This window comes from Microcaecilia unicolor, chromosome 12 (assembly GCF_901765095.1).
Source record: "Microcaecilia unicolor chromosome 12, aMicUni1.1, whole genome shotgun sequence".
Taxonomy (NCBI): Eukaryota; Metazoa; Chordata; class Amphibia; order Gymnophiona; family Siphonopidae; genus Microcaecilia; species Microcaecilia unicolor.
Genome location: NC_044042.1, coordinates 105,541,878 through 105,561,337, shown reverse-complemented (window position 1 = coordinate 105,561,337; position 19,460 = coordinate 105,541,878). Strand labels below are relative to the sequence as shown.

Here is a 19,460-nt window from a genome sequence, read left to right as displayed (position 1 = left end):
TGCCATTTTCAGCACGCCTTTGTAAAAGGACCCCATAATAAATAATAATAAAAATACCAATATGTGACCAGTATATCACAAATGAATAAATAGATAAATAACACACATATATACTGTCGCTTCTTTATCTTCAACATTAGCAAAATTCGCCCTTTCCTTTCTGAACACGCCACCAAAACCCTTATTCACACCCTTGTTACTTCTCGCTTGGACTATTGCAATTTACTTCTCACTGGTCTTCCGCTCAGTCACCTTTCTCCTCTCCAATCTGTCCAGAATTCTGCAGCTCGACTTATTTTCCACCAGAATCGTTATGCTCACACTAGCCCACTCCTCAAGTCACTTCACTGGCTCCCTATCCGCTTCCGTATACAGTTCAAACTCCTCTTACTGACCTTTAAATGCATCCACTCTATGACCCCTCATTACCTCTCCTCTCTCATTTCTCCCTACACTCCTCCCCGTCAACTCCGCTCTCTAAACAAATCTCTCTTGTCGTCCCCCTTCTCCTCCACCGCTAACTCCAGACTTCGGTCTTTTTATCTTGCTGCACCTTATGCCTGGAACCGTCTTCCCGAACCCATACGTCTAGCTCTATCTCTACCTGTCTTCAAATCTACAGTGAAGGCTCACCTTTTCACTACTGCCTTTGGCTCCTAACCGCTACTCATTTGCCCTCCTCCTCCCCTGTTCATCTTTACCCTGTAATTTCCTTGCCCGTAATGTCTTGTCTGTCTGTGTTACCTAGATTGTAAGCTCTTTGAGCAGGGACTGTCTCTCTATGTCAAATGTACAGTTCTGCGTGCGTCTGGTAGCGCTATATAAATGCTATTACTAGTTGTAGTAAATAAAAAAAAGTGTAAAACAAGGACACCTACCCAAGTAGTGTACAACAGTCCTCAGCTCATTAATCTTTCATATTGTTGAAAAAAGTTCCTTACCAGTTCTTTCCAGGAGATGGCAGCATCACAAAGCTGTTCAGCAGGAAAACAAGCAGCACTAGTATGGCTCTAAAAACAGAGTGGTCTTAAATATATCCAGGTCAAAGGTCATGGGTCCTCATTCTAAAGGGCAATATAAAAATAAAATGTTTTAAACAAAACCAAATACAACAGACTGGATTATAATGAATAAGTATCATTGATAAAAGGCCAGCGTTTGAAACTTAGAAATAAAACTCTGCATATAAATAGCACCAAACATGGTATAGAATCGCTATAAAAGCCAAGAATTGTAATAGCAGTAAAAGCCAAGCTGGTACCAACCAAAATCGCAAAAAAAAAATAGTATTAAAAACTGTAGAAAACAGAGTTGAAAAATCAGGACTGAAACCGAGGCTCAATGACGTCACAGGTGCCAAACAAAGGAGTGATTCTGCTGCAAACACAAAAATGAATAAAGCCAGGCTGATCCTAGTTGAAATCATTAAAAAAATAGTAACATGGTAACTAGTAGATGATGGCAGAAAAAGACCTGCACGGTCCATCTAGTCTGCCCAACAATTTAAACTCATATGTGTATACCTGACCTTGATTTGTTTCTGCCATTTTCAGGCACAGACCGTAGAAGTCTGCCCAGAACAAGGCCCACCTCCCAACCACCAGCCCCGCCTCCCCCCACTGGCTCTGCCACCCAATCTCGGCTAAGCTTCTGAGGATCCATTCCTTCTGAACAAGATTCCTTTATGTTTATCCCACAAATTTTTGAATTCCGTTACCGTTTTCATCTCCACCACCTTCCGTGGGAGGGCATTCCAAGCAACCACCACTCTCTCTGTGAAAAAAATACTTCCTGACATTTTTCCTGAGTCTGCCCTCCTTCAATCTCATTTCATGTCCTCTCGTTTTACCACCTTCCCATCTATGGGAAAGATTCGTTTGCGGATTTATACCTTTCAAATATTTGAGCGTCTTTATCATATCACCCCTGTTCCTCCTTTCCTCCAGGGTATACATGTTCAGGTGCGCAAGTCTCTCCTCATATGTCTTGTAACGCAAATCCCTTACCATTTTCGTAGCTTTTCTTTGCACCGCTTCAATTCTTTTTACATCCTTAGCAAGGTACGGCCTCCAGAACTGAACACAATACTCCAGGTGGGGCCTCACCAACGACTTATACAGGGGCATTAAAACCTCTTTTCTTCTGCTGGTCACACCTCTCTCTATACAGCCTAGCAACCTTCTCGTTACGGCCACCGCCTTGTCACACTGTTTCATCGCCTTCAGATCCTCAGCTACTATCACCCCAAGATCCCTCTCCCCGTCCCCACATATCAGACTCTCTCCGCTTAATACATACTTCTCCCGTGGATTTCTACTCCCTAAGTGCATCACTTTGCATTTCTTCGCATTGAATTTTAATTGCCAAACATTAGACCATTCTTCCAGCTTCTGCAGATCCTTTTTCATGTTTTCTACTCCCTCCCGGGTGTCCACTCTGTTACAAATTTTAGTATCATCCGCAAAAAGGCAAACTTTACCTTCTAACCCTTCAGCAATGTCACTCAGTGGCGTACCAAGGGGGGGGCGGTGGGGGCGGTCCGCCCCGGGTGCACGCCGCTGGGGGGGTGCCGCGGCGTGCGCCTGTCAGCTGAGTTCGCTGACTTTGCTAACTTCGCTGCAGCTCCCTCTGCCCCAGAACAGGTTACTTTGTGTTCCGGCCGGGACAGAGGGAGCTGCAGCGAAGTCACCAAACTCAGCTGACAGGCGCGCGCCACGGCACCCCCCCTCAGCGGCGTGCACCCGGGGGGGTGTCATTTTGCCGGGGGGGGGGGCGCGCTGCACCCGGGGGGGGGGGCGCATCGGCGTTCCGCCCCGTGTGTCATGCCGGCTAGGATCGCCACTGATGTCACTCACAAATATATTGAACAGAATCGGCCCCAGCACCGATCCCTGAGGCACTCCACTACTCACCTTTCCCTCCTCCGAGCGAATGGGAAAAATATATAACAATGCAAAAATAAAAATAAAGAGCAGTAGAATCAGCAATGAAAACAAGGCTCGATGACATCATTGTGTTTCAGTGACATCATTGATGTGTTCCAACATCGGGAGAAGGAACAAGTAAACAGTAAAATTAGATTTTAAAAAACCCCACACATTTCAGTCAATAAAAGATGGAAAACCAAAAAAACGTTAAAAAAGTGGTGATTAAAAAGGTAATGTATAAAAACTAGTAGTGCAACCACATAACTTGGTGTTGAAGAAAGCCACGGAGATGTATAGTGTCCAAGCCTTACCTCCGAAAATGACATAGCAATGTCCGTATTAACTCCTGGAAAAAGTGTTCCAAAATCAAAAATAAATCTTTGTTCCATCCTAAGCAACAAATCACCCAGAGAACCTCCATTCCGTCATCTCTTTGGTACTGCCAGTACACAGAATTTGACCACATTTGCTCTTTACGTTGTCATTTTATAATTCTAATGTTACACCTCTTACCAATGTAAGCTAGCCCACAGGGGCACTGAGCAGCCTATACCACACCTTCAGTCATGCAGTTGGGAAATCCCATAACCCAAACTCCTTTACAGTAGTGGGATTGGTAATTAGATTGTGAGCCTACTAGGGAAAGAAAAAATACCTGCGTATCGCTTTGGTTCTACCCTCAGAAAGGTGGTATATCAAATCCATGACCCTTCACCCTTTGTATAAAGGTCTTAGTGGTCATATTTTTTTTTGTTACATTTGTACCCTGCGCTTTCCCACTCATGGCAGGCTCAATGCGGCAATGGAGGGTTAAGTGACTTGCCCAGAGTCACAAGGAGCTGCCTGTGCCTGAAGTGGGAATCAAATTCAGTTCCTCAGGACCAAAGTCCACCACTCTAACCACTAGGCGACTCCTCCACTGTTGCTACTATTTGAGATTCTACATGGAATGTTGCTATTCCACTAGCAACATTCCATGCAGAAGTCGGCCCTTGTAGATCACCAATGTGGCCGCGCAGGCTTCTACATGGAATGTTGCTAGTGGAATAGCAACATTCCATGTAGAATCTCCAATAGTATCTATTTTATTTTTGTTACATTTGTACCCTGCGCTTTCCAACTCATGGCAGGCTCAATGCGGCTTACATGGGGCAATGGAGGGTTAAGTGACTTGCCCAGAGTCACAAGGAGCTGCCTGTGCCTGAAGTGAGAATCGAACTCAGTTCCTCAGTTCCCCAGGACCAAAGTCCACCACCCTAACCACTAGGCCACTCCTCCCTACAAATTCATGCATTATTTATTTATTCACGATTTGATATGCCGCTTTAGCTGACGGACAGATCAAAGCGGTTTACAAATGAATTACAAAACAAAGAAAAAGAACTACAATATTCAGTAGGAAAGAAAAACATACATACAAGAACACTACAGTCATGCATACTGTCCTCCAGATACCGACACCCAAAGGAACTGCCTCACTCACTGGAGTATGCTTGCTGGAACAACAAGAGAACTTCTTTAGATTACATTCACTACGTATAGATAGTGGCGTAGAGTTCAACAAAATAAACGAGGCACCGGTAGGACCATACAGTGGTCATTTATGGAGCGCAGGCCACGCTATGAAGAATACGGAATGGTCAGTGAAGAAAGATACAAAGGGGTACCCTGACAGAAAGCTTTGAAAGCCAGACACAATGTTTTGAAACCAGAAACAATATTTTGAATTGAATGCGATAAAAAAAACCAGTAGCCAGTGGTGATCTTTCAAAGCAGGTGCGACATGGTCGAATTTCTTTAAATAACAAAGAAGATGAATGACCGTATTTTGTAATGTCCGTAGTTTTTTGAGCAATGGATTGTAAATTCCTAAATAAATGATATTACAATAATGCAAGCAGGTCATAAAAAGGGAAAGAATTACAGAATGGAATGTGTTATGATCAAAAACAAGGGCAAAGTGATCGTAGCTGATGTAAAAGAAAGCACTGAGATTTGTTTAATGCAGAATCTTGACGCTCAAATGAAAGATTAGAATCAAGGAGTACTCCTAGATAACGAAAGCTAGTTACTGGAGAAATTTGAGTATCAAACAGCAAGAGTGAAGAGGTCGGAACTGAAAGGTGACCAGTCAACAAACAGGCCACCGTCTTGTCAAGATTCAACACAAGGCGGTGGTCCATGAGCCATTGAGCAGTTACACGCAAACAACGTTGAAGGGACTGCAAATCAAGATTAAGAGGACTGACCTTATAGAGCAATAAAATATTGTCAGCATATATGTGGAAAGACTTGCAAAACTCTTGAATAAGATTGGCTATAGGACTTAAGTAAATATTGAATAAAATGGGGGAAAGAATAGAACCCTGTGGAACCCCAAATACTAGTGATTTATCAGGAGAAGTAAAGTGATTGAATGTAACATGGAAGGAACAATCTGGGAGAAATGAATGAAACCACTGCAGAACAGTAACAGAAAGTTATTTCTTGGGTAGACTACTGCAATGCCTATATAATATAATCATAGTAACATAGTAACATAGTAGATGACGGCAGAAAAAGACCTGCACGGTCCATCTAGTCTGCCCAAGATAAACTCATATGTGTATACCTTACCTTGAATTTGTACCTGTCTTTTTCAGGGCACAGACCGTATAAGTCTGCCCAGCAGTATTTCCCGCCTCCCAACCATCAGTCCCGCCTCCCATCACCGGCTCCGGCACAGACCCCGTATAAGTCTGCCCTCCCCTATCCTAGCCTCTCAACCACCAACCCCTCTTCCCCCCGCCACCCAATTTCAGCTAAGCTTCTGTGGATCCATTCCTTCTGCACAGGATTCCTTTATGCCTATCCCACGCATGTTTGAATTCCGTTACCGTTTTCATGTCCACCACCTCCCGCGGGAGGGCATTCCAAGCGTTCACCACCCTCTCCGTGAAGAAATACTTCCTGACATCTTTCCTGAGTTGTAAATGCAAACCTATAAAATTACATCTGTTCCAAGGCAGGTGTAAATGTGTGTGTGCATTCTATGAATGTACAGTACACAGAAATTTGATTCAGTACATGAATTCACTGCGACTCCATCCTCGGAATGGCTACACATACCGTACGTAGAAGCATGCAGGAACTTGAATGCAGGCAGTTTTAGGAAAGCCCCTTTTCTGCATGCAGTAAAGGCCTCAAAACTATTATGGGGTATGAAAGAATATAAAATTATACAATATCAAAAGATGTTGTCAATAACTAGTCTTGCAACTTAAAATTTGCAAACAGAAGAAAAGGAACTCCGAAACTGACCCCATTGGAGCCATTGTAACTGAAAGATTTCCAGTCATTGGTTCAAAAGAAAAAACCTCTTCAAAACAAATCATAAATACTTTTTATTTTTTTAAGTTCTTTTGAAGGATGAAAACAGTAAAATGCAAATGTCCACTCATTTAATACTTTATATGTCTCTTTGTATCAGGTGTTCAGCGCTGCGTGCGTCTGGTAGCGCTATACAAATGCTAATAATAATAATGAAAACCGTCTGTGATCTAAGATACAAAATCCTTACTTTGAAAAAAAATTAATTTGTTAACTAGTAAATGAAACTGGTTACATATAATAAAGTAACTTACTCAGCACTGTCTAGCACTGAGTGTTGGACTCTCCTATAGATGGATGTGAGGGAAATGGGTTGTATATGGCTAGGTTCCCGTAAGAGCACTCCCTCACTAATGCTGAGGGTTAGCCTCCTTAAATTATAAATTTTAGGGACAGGATTATGAACCTCAACATGTATACGCTGGAAGAGAGGAGGGAGAGAGGAGACATGATAGAAACGTTCAAATATCTCAAGGGCATTTATGTACAGGAAGAGAGCCTTTTTCAAATGAAGGAGAGCTCTGGAATGAGGGGGGCCTATGACAAAGTTAAGAGGGAATAGGCTTAGGAGTAACCTAAGGAAGTATTATTTCACAGAAAGGGTGGTGGAGGCGTGGAATGGCCTCCCGGTGGAGGTGGTGGAGTCGAGGACTGTTCCAGAATTTAAAAAGGCATGGGATAAGCACGTGGGATCGCTTAGGAACAGGTAGAATTGGGGGTTACAGAGGATGTGCAGATTGGATGGGTCATATGGCCTTTATCTGCCGTCATATTTCTATGTAACCTCAACATGTATATGCTGGAAGAGAGGAGGGAGAGAGGAGACATGATAGAAACGTTTAAATATCTCAAGGGTATTTATGTACAGGAAGACAGCCTTTTTCAAATGAAGGAGAGCTCTGGAATGAGGGGGCCTATGACAAAGTTAAGAGGGAACAGGCTTAGGAGTAACCTAAGGAAGTATTATTTCACAGAAAGGGAGGTGGAGGCATAGGCGATCGGTGGCCCAACTGTTTGGGGAGGCTAAAGGGGGCGGGGTTAGGGGTGGGGCCAGGGGTGGAGGTTAAATCCATTATTGTCTGCTAACACACAGAAAAAATAAATAAAAATAAAAGTCACAATTAATACCTTTTATTAAATGTAGATATTAGATATGTATCATATGTCAAAGAATAAAGTGGTTGCTCAAAGCATATACTAACCACAATCACTCAACTGCAAAACACTATGCACAACTTTGTGCAAAAACACACTCAGAACCTTACTGTACCATGAATATTACACTGGGCAGAACCTAATATACCAATATACCACCATACGGAAAATGCAGACCGTCAACAATATGAAACAAGGGATCATAATATCACAATTCTCATATAGAGCCACAAAACACCCTAATTCATGTTTAATGTGGGATAAAATACTACTACTACTACTTAACATTTCTAGAGCGCTACTAGGGTTACGCAGCACTGTACAATTTAACAAAGAGAGACAGTCCCTGCTCAAAGAGCTTACAATCTAATAGACAAGTGAACGGTCGGTCCAATAGGGGCAGTCAAATTGGGACAGTCTGGATTCACTGAACGGTAAGGGTTAGGTGCCGAACGCAGCATTGAAAAGGTGGGCTTTAAGCAAAGACTTGAAGACGGGCAGGTAGGGGGCTTGGCGTAAGGGCTCAGGAAGGTTGTTCCAAGCATAGGGTGAGGTGAGGCAGAATGAGCGGAGCCTGGAGTTGGCGGTGGTGGAGAAGGGTACTGAGAGGAGGGATTTATCCTGTGAACGGAGGTTACGGGCGGGAACGTAAGGGGAGATGAGGGTAGAAAGATAGTGAGGGGCAGCAGACTGAGTGCATTTGTAGGTAAGAAGGAGAAGCTTGAATTGAATGCGGTATCTGATCGGAAGCCAGTGAAGTGACCTGAGGAGAGGGGTGATATGAGTATATTGGTTCTGGCGGAATATGAGACGTGCAATAAAATAAAATGCCATAAATAAGTAAATAAATATAAACTTTTAATGTTGAGCACCTGATTCTCAAAGTGGACACATTCCAAACACTATAATGAAAATAAAATGATCTTTTCTACCTTTGTTGTCTGGTGACTTTGTTTTTCTGATCATGCTGGCCCAGTATCCGATTCTGCTGCTATCTGTCCTCTTAACTCCGTTTCCAGGGCTTCCTTTCCATTTATTTCTTTACTTTCCGCCTTTCTTCTTCATTTCTTGTCCTACATCCGTAAGTAAAAGCTGGGTCCTCCAGACTTGACTGCCCAGTGGATCCAGCTTGTGCCTATTTTCTCCATCCATGTGCAGTTTTTCTCCTCTTTTCCTTTTTCCTCATCTCATCTCCTTCCTCTCTCTTCCCTCCCCTCCCCTCTATGTCCAGCAATTTCTCCTCTCTCCCTGGGCCCAGTCCTCCAATCCATGTCCATCCATGCTCTTCTCTCCCCTGCCCCCTCCATTCATCCATATCCAGCAATTCCCCTCTCTCCCTGAGTCCTGCCCTCCCATCCATGTCCCTCTCTCCCCTGCCCCCTCCATTCATCCATATCTAGCAATTCCCCTCTCTCCCTGAGCCCTGCCCTCCCATCCATGTTCCTCTCTCCCCTGCCCCCCTCCATTTACCCATATCCAGCAATTCCCCTCTCTCCCTGAGCCCTACCCTCCCATCCATGTCCCTCTCTCCCCTGCCCCCTCCATTCATCCATATCCAGCAATTCCCCTCTCTCCCTGAGCCCTGCCATCCCATCCATGTCCCTCTCTCCCCTGCCCCAACTGCTCACCCTCTTCTCCCCCCCAAGATCCATTTCCTTTTTTTTTTCTTTTAAATTTACCTCCAAAGTCTGGCAGCGCAGCGTCAGTGAAAGCGTGCCCAGTGAAAGTGCTTCTCTTCGCTCAGTGACCCGCCTTCTTCTGATGTCATGATGTCAGAAGAAGGCGGGACACTGAGCGAAGGGAAGCGCTTTTACTGGGAGCGCTTTCACTGACGCTGCGCTGCCGGACAGTGGAGGTAAATTTAAAAGAAAAAAAAGGAAAGGGATCTTGAGGGAGAGAAGAGGGCGGGCAGTTGGGACGAGTGGCGAGCCCCGGGCGGGCGGAACTGGGTCGTGTGGGCGTCATCGCGTGAAACTACAGGTGACGTCATCAGGATCCGATCCTGCGGCTAAGCCTCCCCAAGCCTCTGATATCGGGTGCCTATGGGTGGAGGCATGGAATGGCCTCCCGGTGGAGGTGGTGGAGTCGAGGACTGTTCCAGAATTTTAAAAGGCATGGGATAAGCATGTGGGATCACTTAGGAACAGGAAGAATTAGGGGTTACAGAGGATGGGCAGACTGGATGGGTCATATGGCCTTTATCTGCCGTCATGTTTCTATGTTTCTATGGAGCTAGCCTGCTGAATCAGGGGGCAGGGCTCAGGCAAGGAGGACGTTAAATGCCCTGGAGCAGAACAGAACAGGAAGGCCCTGAGTGAAGGAATTCTCCTAGGGAGTTCTGATTGGCTGCAGTACCTGGGGTGAGCCCAGGGAAGAGAAGCAGCCTTCATCAGATGTTGCTACCCTGTGTTTGCCAGAAGCAGAGGCTTAATTCAGGTAGGACAAGTTTCCTTGGAACTTCAAAGCTAAGCAAGTGAGTGTTTATTGAACCTGTGGAGCCATGTCAGAGACAGGCTGCAGTAAAAGAGAGAAGTAGTGTATACTGAATTATGGAACCTGTTAGGGACAGGACTGAAAAGAACTCTAGTTTCAAGAGATTGTTTAAAGTTGTTAGCACAGCTACCTCGCTCTGCGCTAACCGATGAGTATGTCATTATCACGTCAGCCCTTGTCAAGTCTCTCGAGACTTGTATATCTGTTTCTTAAGAGTTATTTAGCTATAAGTCTCAATATCTTGAAGTATAAACCCTTAGCACAACAACACACCTAAATCTCTTGTTCTTTTCTGAAGTTCCTTTATTGAATAACATAGATGATTACTCACAGTTAGATGTTCATAAGCACAAAGGAACCCTGTAGTTTCATGAGCTGTATCAGTGAAGAGAAGGTAGAAGTTTAAGTGGGATCAGCTCATTGCAGAGATAAGAAAAGTAGTTCCACAGAGAGAGGCAGCTCGGAGTTAGATGTTTGGGAGTGCAGTACCCTCTTCTAGAAGGGTATTTTCAGGGTGAAAAGATTAGTGCTCTTCCAGAGATACAACAGGATCATTGCTTTGTCCTGGAGCAAGATGAATACTGTCCTTCTCATGGACAGGGGGGGCGGAGCTAGAAGCTCATACAGACTCAGAGAAGAAAGAGTAGAAAGGCCAATAGGGGCAAAGCCTGCCCTCGAGTGGCAAGGGTGGCTCTAGGGGGCAGCCCCTGATTGGAGGAAAAGGTCATACCTGGCTGACCTCTCAGGACAGAGGTAGTAAGAATGGCCAGGAAGTGCTGGCACGTAAACAAAGAAGCCAAGCTTGGCTGAGACAGAGGAGTGATCTAAGCAGCATCACAACCAGTAGTAACGGATCTTATACAGACAAGCAAGTGGGGTTGTGTTGTCTGTGAACTACATTACACACAATGCATTGCTCACACACATATCCTAGCAGTGAAGACATTAACACATTATAACTAGTGCCAGGCTGTCAGGGGACAGAACAGCCCTTGTTGCCTACGAAATAGGAGACGGTACGGGCTGACATGCTAATGGGGAAATTAGCGTGTGACCATTAACAGGAAAAAATGGAAAATGGGGCCATTTTAGCACCACGTTAAAAGTGGCCTCAGCACGCGGGAAAGATCCACGCTGGCCACCTTTCAGCACAGCTTAGTAGGGGGCCCTTTTACAAAGGCACATAAAGGCCTATGTGTGCAGCATGCGTCAAATCGGCATTACTGCCCGGATAGCGCATACACCTGGCAGTAATTCTGAGTTTGGCACCCGCCAAAAACACACGGTAGAAATTAATTTTCTATTTTCTAACGCAGGGGTGTTCCCGGCGGTAATCAGCAGTTGGCGCGCACTGGATGGGTACTGCATGGGTAACGCATGAGCCCTTACTGCTATTCAGTGGTTAGTGTTAAGGGCTCAGGCCGTAAATAGACTTGTGCTGGTTTTCATTTTTGCCGCACGTCCATTTTCTGGCCCCGAACACCCCCCCCTTTTTTTTCCAGACGTGCTGGAGAAATGGTCCAGCGCGGGTCCAATATACGTACCCACACTACTACAAGCCAGATTTTGGCACGCCTTTGTAAAAGGGTTCTCTAAAGGTCCCCTTTGACTCTTTAATTAAGGTTATTATCCATGGACTAGGCAGAATGGAAACCAGATTAAAGAGGCTCAAAGGAGAGGGGAAAAAAACAAAAAATAAGCAAAACATCTGAGGTTTCCACACCTGCACAAGCAGCATGTGTCTGATCATTTAAATTGTGCCTATTTACCTTTCTTAGGTTTTATTTCTTTATTTTGTCTTCCCTTCGGCTACTTGGCGAGCATTCTTGACTAAAAATCCCTCTTCTGTTCTTGTTTAAAGGTAGAAGTTTTCAGTGCAAATTGAAGATGAACCTGTACGATTATCAGTGGGAGGTGATAGAACCTGCCCTGGAGGGCAAGAACATCATCGTTTGGCTACCAACTGGCAGTGGGAAAACCAGAGCAGCGTTGTATGTGGTGAAAAGACACCTGGAGACCAAACGCAGAGCCAAAGTGGCAGTGCTGGTGAACAAGGTACCATCAGAGTGAACAGAAGTGGCCCCTCCAAGCTGAGGGACAGCACGAGCATTCAGTGTCCATGGGGAGTGGGGACGGTAGGGATAAAGCAATGAATTTGGATTTAGCTCACAGCTTTTTCAGTAGTAGCTCAAGGTGAGTTATATTCAGGTACACCGGATATTTGCCCTGTCCCTGGAGTCCATTTACGCTCAGGCGTCCCGCAGTAATTTTTGCAGGCGTCTCCCTTTCGCTAAAAAATAAAGGGGCTGATATTCAGACTGAGCTGCCTGCCACGGTCAGTGCTCATCCTGGATATTCAATATCCAGCTGTTTTTGATGACCGGCATTCATTTTTTAGACGGTTTCAATTCCCACTTCAGGCACAGGCAGCTCCTTGTGACTCTGGGCAGCTCCATGTAAGCCCCATGTAAGCCGCATTGAGCCTGCCATGAGTGGGAAAGTGTGGGGTACAAATGTAACAAACAAAAAAAAATTAGCCAAACCACTGTTCAATGCTGGCCGAGTACCCACACGGCCACATTTGACCACTTTACTGGCGCTGAATATTCCCGGCTAACCGGTTATATTGTGCAGTATAAACGGCTAAGCACTGACCAGGGATATTCAGTGGAGATAGCCGGTTAAGTGTCATTTAACTGTTAAAATATCAGGGGGGAGCTTTATCTTTTAGCACTGGGGATGGGTCGGGAGCAAAGAGAGCCCTTAGTGCCTGCAAAATAGACGTAGTTACGGGCTCACGCACTAATGGAAAAATTAGCGTGTGGCCATTAATGCTGGAAATAGAAAAATAGACCGTTGTATCTATGCGGGAAAAATGGCCTTTGCGAGCAGGAATGATATCCTTAAGCCCACTCTAAAGCCACTTTTATTGTACCTGAGGCAATGGAGAGTTGAGTGATTTAGCCAAGGCAGAATTTGAACCAGCCTGGTGCTCTAACTACTAGGCTACTCTGCCATGCCTGATATACACGTATAAATCACCATATAAGTACTGATTTTATAAAGGCCATTACTTATACGATAGGCTAGTGCACACACAGACCTGAAGGAGGCATCGTGTGGGCATGACTTAGACCTTTCAGATATTGTCCGTCTGATATTGAGCCGGCAGTGGATAGCAATTTTCGCTGGCATAATTAATTACTTTAAAAAATGTATACCCTAAGCGGTTTACAGCAGAACATTCACAATAAAATACAGCTAAAACAACATAAAATATAAAATCAAATAAATCCTAAGACATTACCTGCACTATTGAGACTTCAAAAATGATCAGATATGAAAAGCTGAGCCATGTCTGGCCGCCAGCATTGAATACCTGGAGCTCACTGGCCAAGAGTTTGCTGCCTGGACGTGCAGGTCCCAGTTGAATATTGCCCCCCCCCCCCTTTAAGGGACCCCCGACAGCATAGTAAAAATTCCTCTCTCCTTCCCAATACTGAACCCTCTCTATTGTGATTTCCCCCAATACTGAGGCCCCCCCCCCCCCAGTGTGTCAGTAGATCCCTCCCTGGGTCTACCTTTATGTCCCTGGTGGTTAAGAGCAGCCACTAGGGGCAGGAGCGAACCCCACTCACTCCTGCCCCTAGTGGCTGCAGTTTTCAAATGGCAGCTGCAACTCTGAAAGCTGGAGAATATCTGAAAGGTCTAAGTCATGCCAACAAGATGCCTCTTCCAAGGGTGGCTTGCAATTGGGGGGGGGGGGTATTGGAGTCAAGAGGTGGTATTAGGGGGGAGGGACGAATGTATAGTTGTATAGGTTGTATTGTGGTTGAATGAGGTAGGTGCGTGTCAGGCACCTTGAAGGTCGAAGGGATTGAAGATTGTATATTGTTCAGTCCGATCATTGGTTGTGTTGTGTTGCTGGGTGTAGTTCCTAGTTCCTGCTTGTTGTAAATGTGACAGGAGTTTACTTGGCTCTCAATGGTAAGGTTGCGGTCAATTGTGACGCCGAGTATTTTTAGGCTGTCTGAGGTAGGGAGGGTGTGTTCTAGGGTGTTTATGGTTGTGGGTTTGTACTTGTTGTGTTGAGATGAGATGATGAGGCAGTGTGTTTTTTCAGTGTTCAGTTTCAGGTGGAATGAATTTGCCCAGGAGTTCATGATGTTCAGACCGTCATTGATTTCATTGGTTATTTCTGTCAAGTCATGACTGAAGGGAATATAGATTGTGACGTTGTCTGCATAGATAAACGGGTTGAGGCCTCGGTTGGATAGGGACTTTGCCAGTGGGATCATCATCATGCCCACCAGCCTGCTTGTTCATCCACATATCCTTAGCTCTGCCACTGTCTGGCCCTCTGGTTCTTCTTGGGCCACCTGCTCCTGCTGCAAATCTCTGTGCCAGAAGCGGAGCAAGGAGGAGGGAGGTTGACGGCGCGGGGGGAGCGAGAGCGGACTTACACCGGCGCATATTTTCAGTGCCACAGGATGAAAAAAAATAGGCGCCGGCAGAACTCCGTTTGGGGGAGCGGCCGCTCCCCTGGTGCCCCACCTATCTATGCCACTACTCTGTGCATGGTTGAGACTTGCAGCAGGAGCTGGACTAGGGTGTCGGGTTGTGCCAGCCGTTTCAGGCCAGGGCTCAGCTGCTGGACCCTCCAGTGTTCCGGGACCCCTTGTTCCCCCTCCAGTGGGGGCATGACCCTCCAGGGGTCCTCCCCTTCCTTGGCCTACTCATGTTGATGGGGGATTAGCACCTCCCAGGGTCCAGGATCCATCACTACTTCCTCCCACGTTTGATCTGGGGATTGCTAGTTCTGGACAGAGTAACATAGTAGATGACGGCAGAAAAAGACCTGCACGGTCCATCCAGTCTGCCCAAGAAGATAAATTCATATGTGCTACTTTTTTATTTGTACTGTCCTCTTCAGTGCACAGACCGTATAAGTCTGGCCAGCCCTATCCCCGCCTCCCAACCACCAGCTCTGGCACAGACCGTATAAGTCTGCCCAGCACTATCCCTGCCTCCCACCACCGGCTCTGGCACAGACCGTATAAGTCTGCCCAGCACTATCCCTGCCTCCCACCACCGGCTCTGGCACAGACCGTATAAGTCTGCCCAGCACTAGTCCCGCCTCCCAACCACCAGCCCCAGCACAGACCGTATATGTCTGCCCACACTAGCCCCGCCTCCCAACCACCAGCCTGATCTGGGGCGTGCTGGTCCTGGGCAGGCTGTTTGGCAGCTGGAGGGTACTCTGTGTGTGTAAAAGGTTTGCAATTGAGATCAACACATCCTACATGGCTTGCATATTGGTGTAGCTGGCCATAGTGAGACAGGGACACCTGGAGGCAGTTGCTGTTACCTGTGGGACATATATGAGGTATGTCACCAACAAGATGACATAGCAGGGAACCTCGGAGGCAATGAGAGAGTTGTCTGGCTATGGGCATGCAGGATGGGTTCTGGCCCTGCTGGGGGGCCCTGGGTGAGCAGGCACTGGCTGGGAGTTAGTATGGCACTGAACTGTTGCATGGATGGGGCGATTGTTACCATTTTTGTCAGGGATCTGGGTGTGTGTGCGTCCCCATGATTATGTGTCCTACAGTTGGGTGGAGATAACAGGGGACCCTAGGTTTGGAGCATCTATCTGGGGGGTACTCATGATAGCTGTTTTAGGGTCTTCACTGATCGCAGTGGCTGCGTGGGAGTTTCCATAAGGGGGGGGGGGGTTGGGCGTCCACCATAATGTGGAGATTTCAGGGCCCCCAGCTTGGGCCCTGAGGGATGTCTCACAGGGCAGCGTATCAAATTTGGGAGCTGACAATGGTACATCCAATGACTGTAGCTTAGGGGACATGAGAGACTATCCATTTGTGGGGCAACTGATGCTGTGACGACCCTCTGTGATCAGTGTACTGTCCACTCCTTTGTCAGAGATGTGTATGTGTGCTAGGTAGGTGTGAGATACTGGGCACCTCTGTATTGGTCACTGAAGGATGCTGTCCAAAGGGCTTCCCGCCTCCCCCCTTTCTTTCCAAGTTATCTCATAGGTTGGGAATTGGCTGGAACACATTCTAGTGGATATGGAAATTGTGGGCACACTGGAAGGAGGAGGGTAGCTGCATACTCAGGCCTTGACAAAGCTATGTCTGTGGTACTTACGTTGAGCCCTGAGGTGCTCCCTCATGCGCCGGAGTAGGGTAGGGTCTTCTCTCCTGATGCACCTGAACTGGCGCTAGAGTGATTCAGGGTCCTGGTGAGTACTAAAGCACTTGCAAAAAACAAGCTGGTGGAGACAGGGTTCAGGTGATGGGCCTTCTTGGCGTCATATACCTTATAACTTTTTACAACATGTTATGCAATGCTTCTCATGTAGACAGTGATAGATGGAACAGCCAAATTTGGGGAAGAGGGGGGGGGACTGATGGGTTTGTATGCATTACACAGGCATAGGTGTTGTGTGAGCTTAGGTGGCCATGGGGACAGAGGATGGCATAGTGGCCTTTCTGTGGAGCATGTGCACTGTGCTGGGAGGTGGGGATGGGCAGTGGGGTAAAGAGGGTGTGGCTTTGGATGGCTCAATATACTGTATTGAGCTGCTGTCAACGTTGCTACGGTGGGGGAGGGAGGGGGTCCAGATATGTTCATATATGTAGTCCTTCCTTTTAGCATTTCTTGGTTAGTGGAGGAGGGACCCAAAATTACTTTTCACTGGATATTCTGTACATTCTGATTTCATCAATGTTTTGTTATTCTTTCTTATAAAAAATCAATAACATGTATTGCAACTACAAAGGGACCTCACTGTATGTGACTCTGCCTATGTATGGTGCATGCATATGAGTGCTGCTGTGATCCTGGGGCACTGCTTCACACTCACCTTTCCAAACTGCTCCTTATTGATCTTCATGCTCTCATGAAGACATTGTGTGGGGCAAGAAGTGGTGGTACTTCAAGATTTGTCTCCTGTGCCTGAGGACCAGGAGCTCTGGACACCCTGCGCAGTGCCACAGCTGTGCTCACTGAGGAACGTTCCTCTACATGCAGAGGTATACATGCACGCTTTGCTTGTGGAGGGAACCTCCTGCCGTTGCTGTGGACGTTTTCTCGATGCAGGGACCAGTACCACCGTTGCATGTTTTGCGTAGGGTATTTTCAATTGGTGGAAACGTTTATCTCCGAATGTCTATGACGTTTGCACTTCATCCTCTTTCTAAACGTTTTTAATCGGTATTGTCAAGTATCAGAAAACGTTTAGGTCTTTCTTCTATTTTGGAGTTGCACTTTTAGATGTTTTCCGATAAATGTTTGGTTTACCATTCGAGCGTCATATCAAAAATGCCCCTCTAAATAGCACCTAAATTGACAGGAACTGAAAAGGCACACAAAAAAAATTCACTAAATGATACTGGGTCAATATTCAAAGCAGTTTAGCTGGCATCATTCCCAGGCCATATCCTCAAAAACCCCATAATAGGTCTGCTTTTGTTATCCAGAAAGAGTATTCAAGTGCTACATTTGGTATTAATTTAGTTACACAAAAAAAAAATCTTTTGGGAAGATGATTGTGAATGAAAATTTGGAGAAATGAATGCTCTGATACTCAACTTAATTTTTCTCCATGTCTCAGGTTCATCTCGTGGATCAGCACTACCAGAATGAATTTTACCCCTTTCTTCAGGACTCTTTCAAAGTAGTGGCCATCAGTGGGGACACTGATGAGAAAAGTTTCTTCGCTTCTGTGGTGGAGCAAAATGATGTTATCATATGTACTGCACAGATCCTGCAGAATGCATTGTTCAACCCAGAGAAGGAAAAACATGTTGAGTTGACAGGTGAGAAGCATAATTCCAGCCCTTCTACTGCATAAGGCCAGATTTAGTCATTTTCAAGGATCTGGTAGGAGAATATGTAGGTGGAAATGAGGATCTAGTCGTAATCTACTGAACAGAAGTAGAACAGACAAATTTGTTGAGACTGAGCTGATAAGATCTGTTTGTCTATCATTTTGTCAAACTCTTATATCCAGCCTAGTGGTTAGTACAGAGGACTTTGATCCTGGGGAACTGGGTTCAATTCCCACTGCAGCTCCTTGTGACTCTGGGCAAGTCACTTAACCCTCCATTGCCCCGGTACAAAATAAGTACCTGAATATATGTAAATCGCTTTGAATGTAGTTGCAAAAACCTCAGAAAGGCGGTATATCAAGTCCTAGTTCCCTTTCCCCCAAGTAGAAGCCCTAGTTAAATCTTGTTTCCATTCACTATCGTATTCGAGCAGTATGCCATGGTTTGGACATAGCATAAACTCTTCTTTATGCTCTGGTAACCACATGCTTAGACTACTGTAATATCACCTATGCTGGTCTAGTTCTTTCATTTCTTAAGAGGCCCCAAACAGTTCAAAATACATCCATCCGTCTGCATACACATGCCTCACGTTTTGATGACATTACTCTGCTCCTAGCAAAATATCATCGGCTACCCATTGTATTCAGAATCATGCATCAGATCTTGACTCTGGCCTTTACAGTTCTTCATAAGGGGTCCCCCACCCCTTATCTACTTTCTTTGCTCACCCCATATGTTCTAGTCCATTCTCTACACTCTTCATTTGAGCATCACCTCACACTGCCTTTTATTCACTGCTCCCATCTGGAAGCTACTAGAAACCCGGCCTTTTTTTGCACCGCCCCAGTCCTTTGTTCCTCCTTCCTTACATGCTAAGCAACCCTTTCTTGTTTTTGAGCCTCCCTAAAAGCTCACTTGTTTTCCCTGGCCTTGGCGGGAGCATAGTTGCACCTGGGATTGCAGACACCAGCATGGTGTCCTTTCTCCAGTTACCTATTCTGCTACTATCCTATCATTTCATTGTAGTACTTTTCCTTCATAATTGATTTTGGGTTGTACATCACCTTGATTGTCTAGCTTGAAAGATGGTATATCAAATATGTAATGTAAACATACCATGGGCCAAGTTTACACACAAATTTTACCTCTTTTTGTTGGGTATACAGAAGACACCCTAGGGCTTTCATTTACTCCCCTGTTGATATGGACATTTCTGCAGCAGGTTAGCTCACCCGATACCTGAGAGAGATCTTACAGTCTGTCCAGTCCATTTTGCGTACTGTCAGTCAGAAACAGTCATGATTGGCTGACCAATAACTCCATGCTGGTCAAAGGTACACAAGTGTGGCAGTTGACAAGGAACATTCAGCTCAGAGTATTCTACTACTACTACTATTTAGCATTTCTATAGCGCTACAAGGCGTACGCAGTGCTGCACAAACATAGAAGAAAGACAGTCCCTGCTCAAAGAGCTTACAATCTAATAGACAAAAAATAAATAAAGTAAGCAAATCAAATCAATTAATGTGAACGGGAAGGAAGAGAGGAGGGTAGGTGGAGGCGAGTGGTTACAAGTGGTTACGAGTCAAAAGCAATTTTAAAGAGGTGGGCTTTCAGTCTAGATTTAAAGGTGGCCAAGGATGGGGCAAGACGTAGGGGC

At 45.7% G+C, this 19,460-nt stretch overlaps 1 protein-coding gene across 2 annotated transcripts in view; it reads left to right on the top strand.

The window, feature by feature from the left end:
- The window catches only part of DHX58 (DExH-box helicase 58), a 103,184-nt gene that overhangs the window by 12,383 nt on the left and 71,341 nt on the right, over positions 1 to 19,460 (top strand). For both annotated transcript variants that reach the window (XM_030220951.1, XM_030220950.1), the window contains exons 2-3: positions 11,806 to 11,999; positions 17,581 to 17,785. In XM_030220951.1, the coding sequence (XP_030076811.1) occupies positions 11,832 to 11,999; positions 17,581 to 17,785 (373 nt within the window). In that variant the 5' untranslated portion in view covers positions 11,806 to 11,831. The remainder of the gene's footprint in view (positions 1 to 11,805; positions 12,000 to 17,580; positions 17,786 to 19,460) is intronic.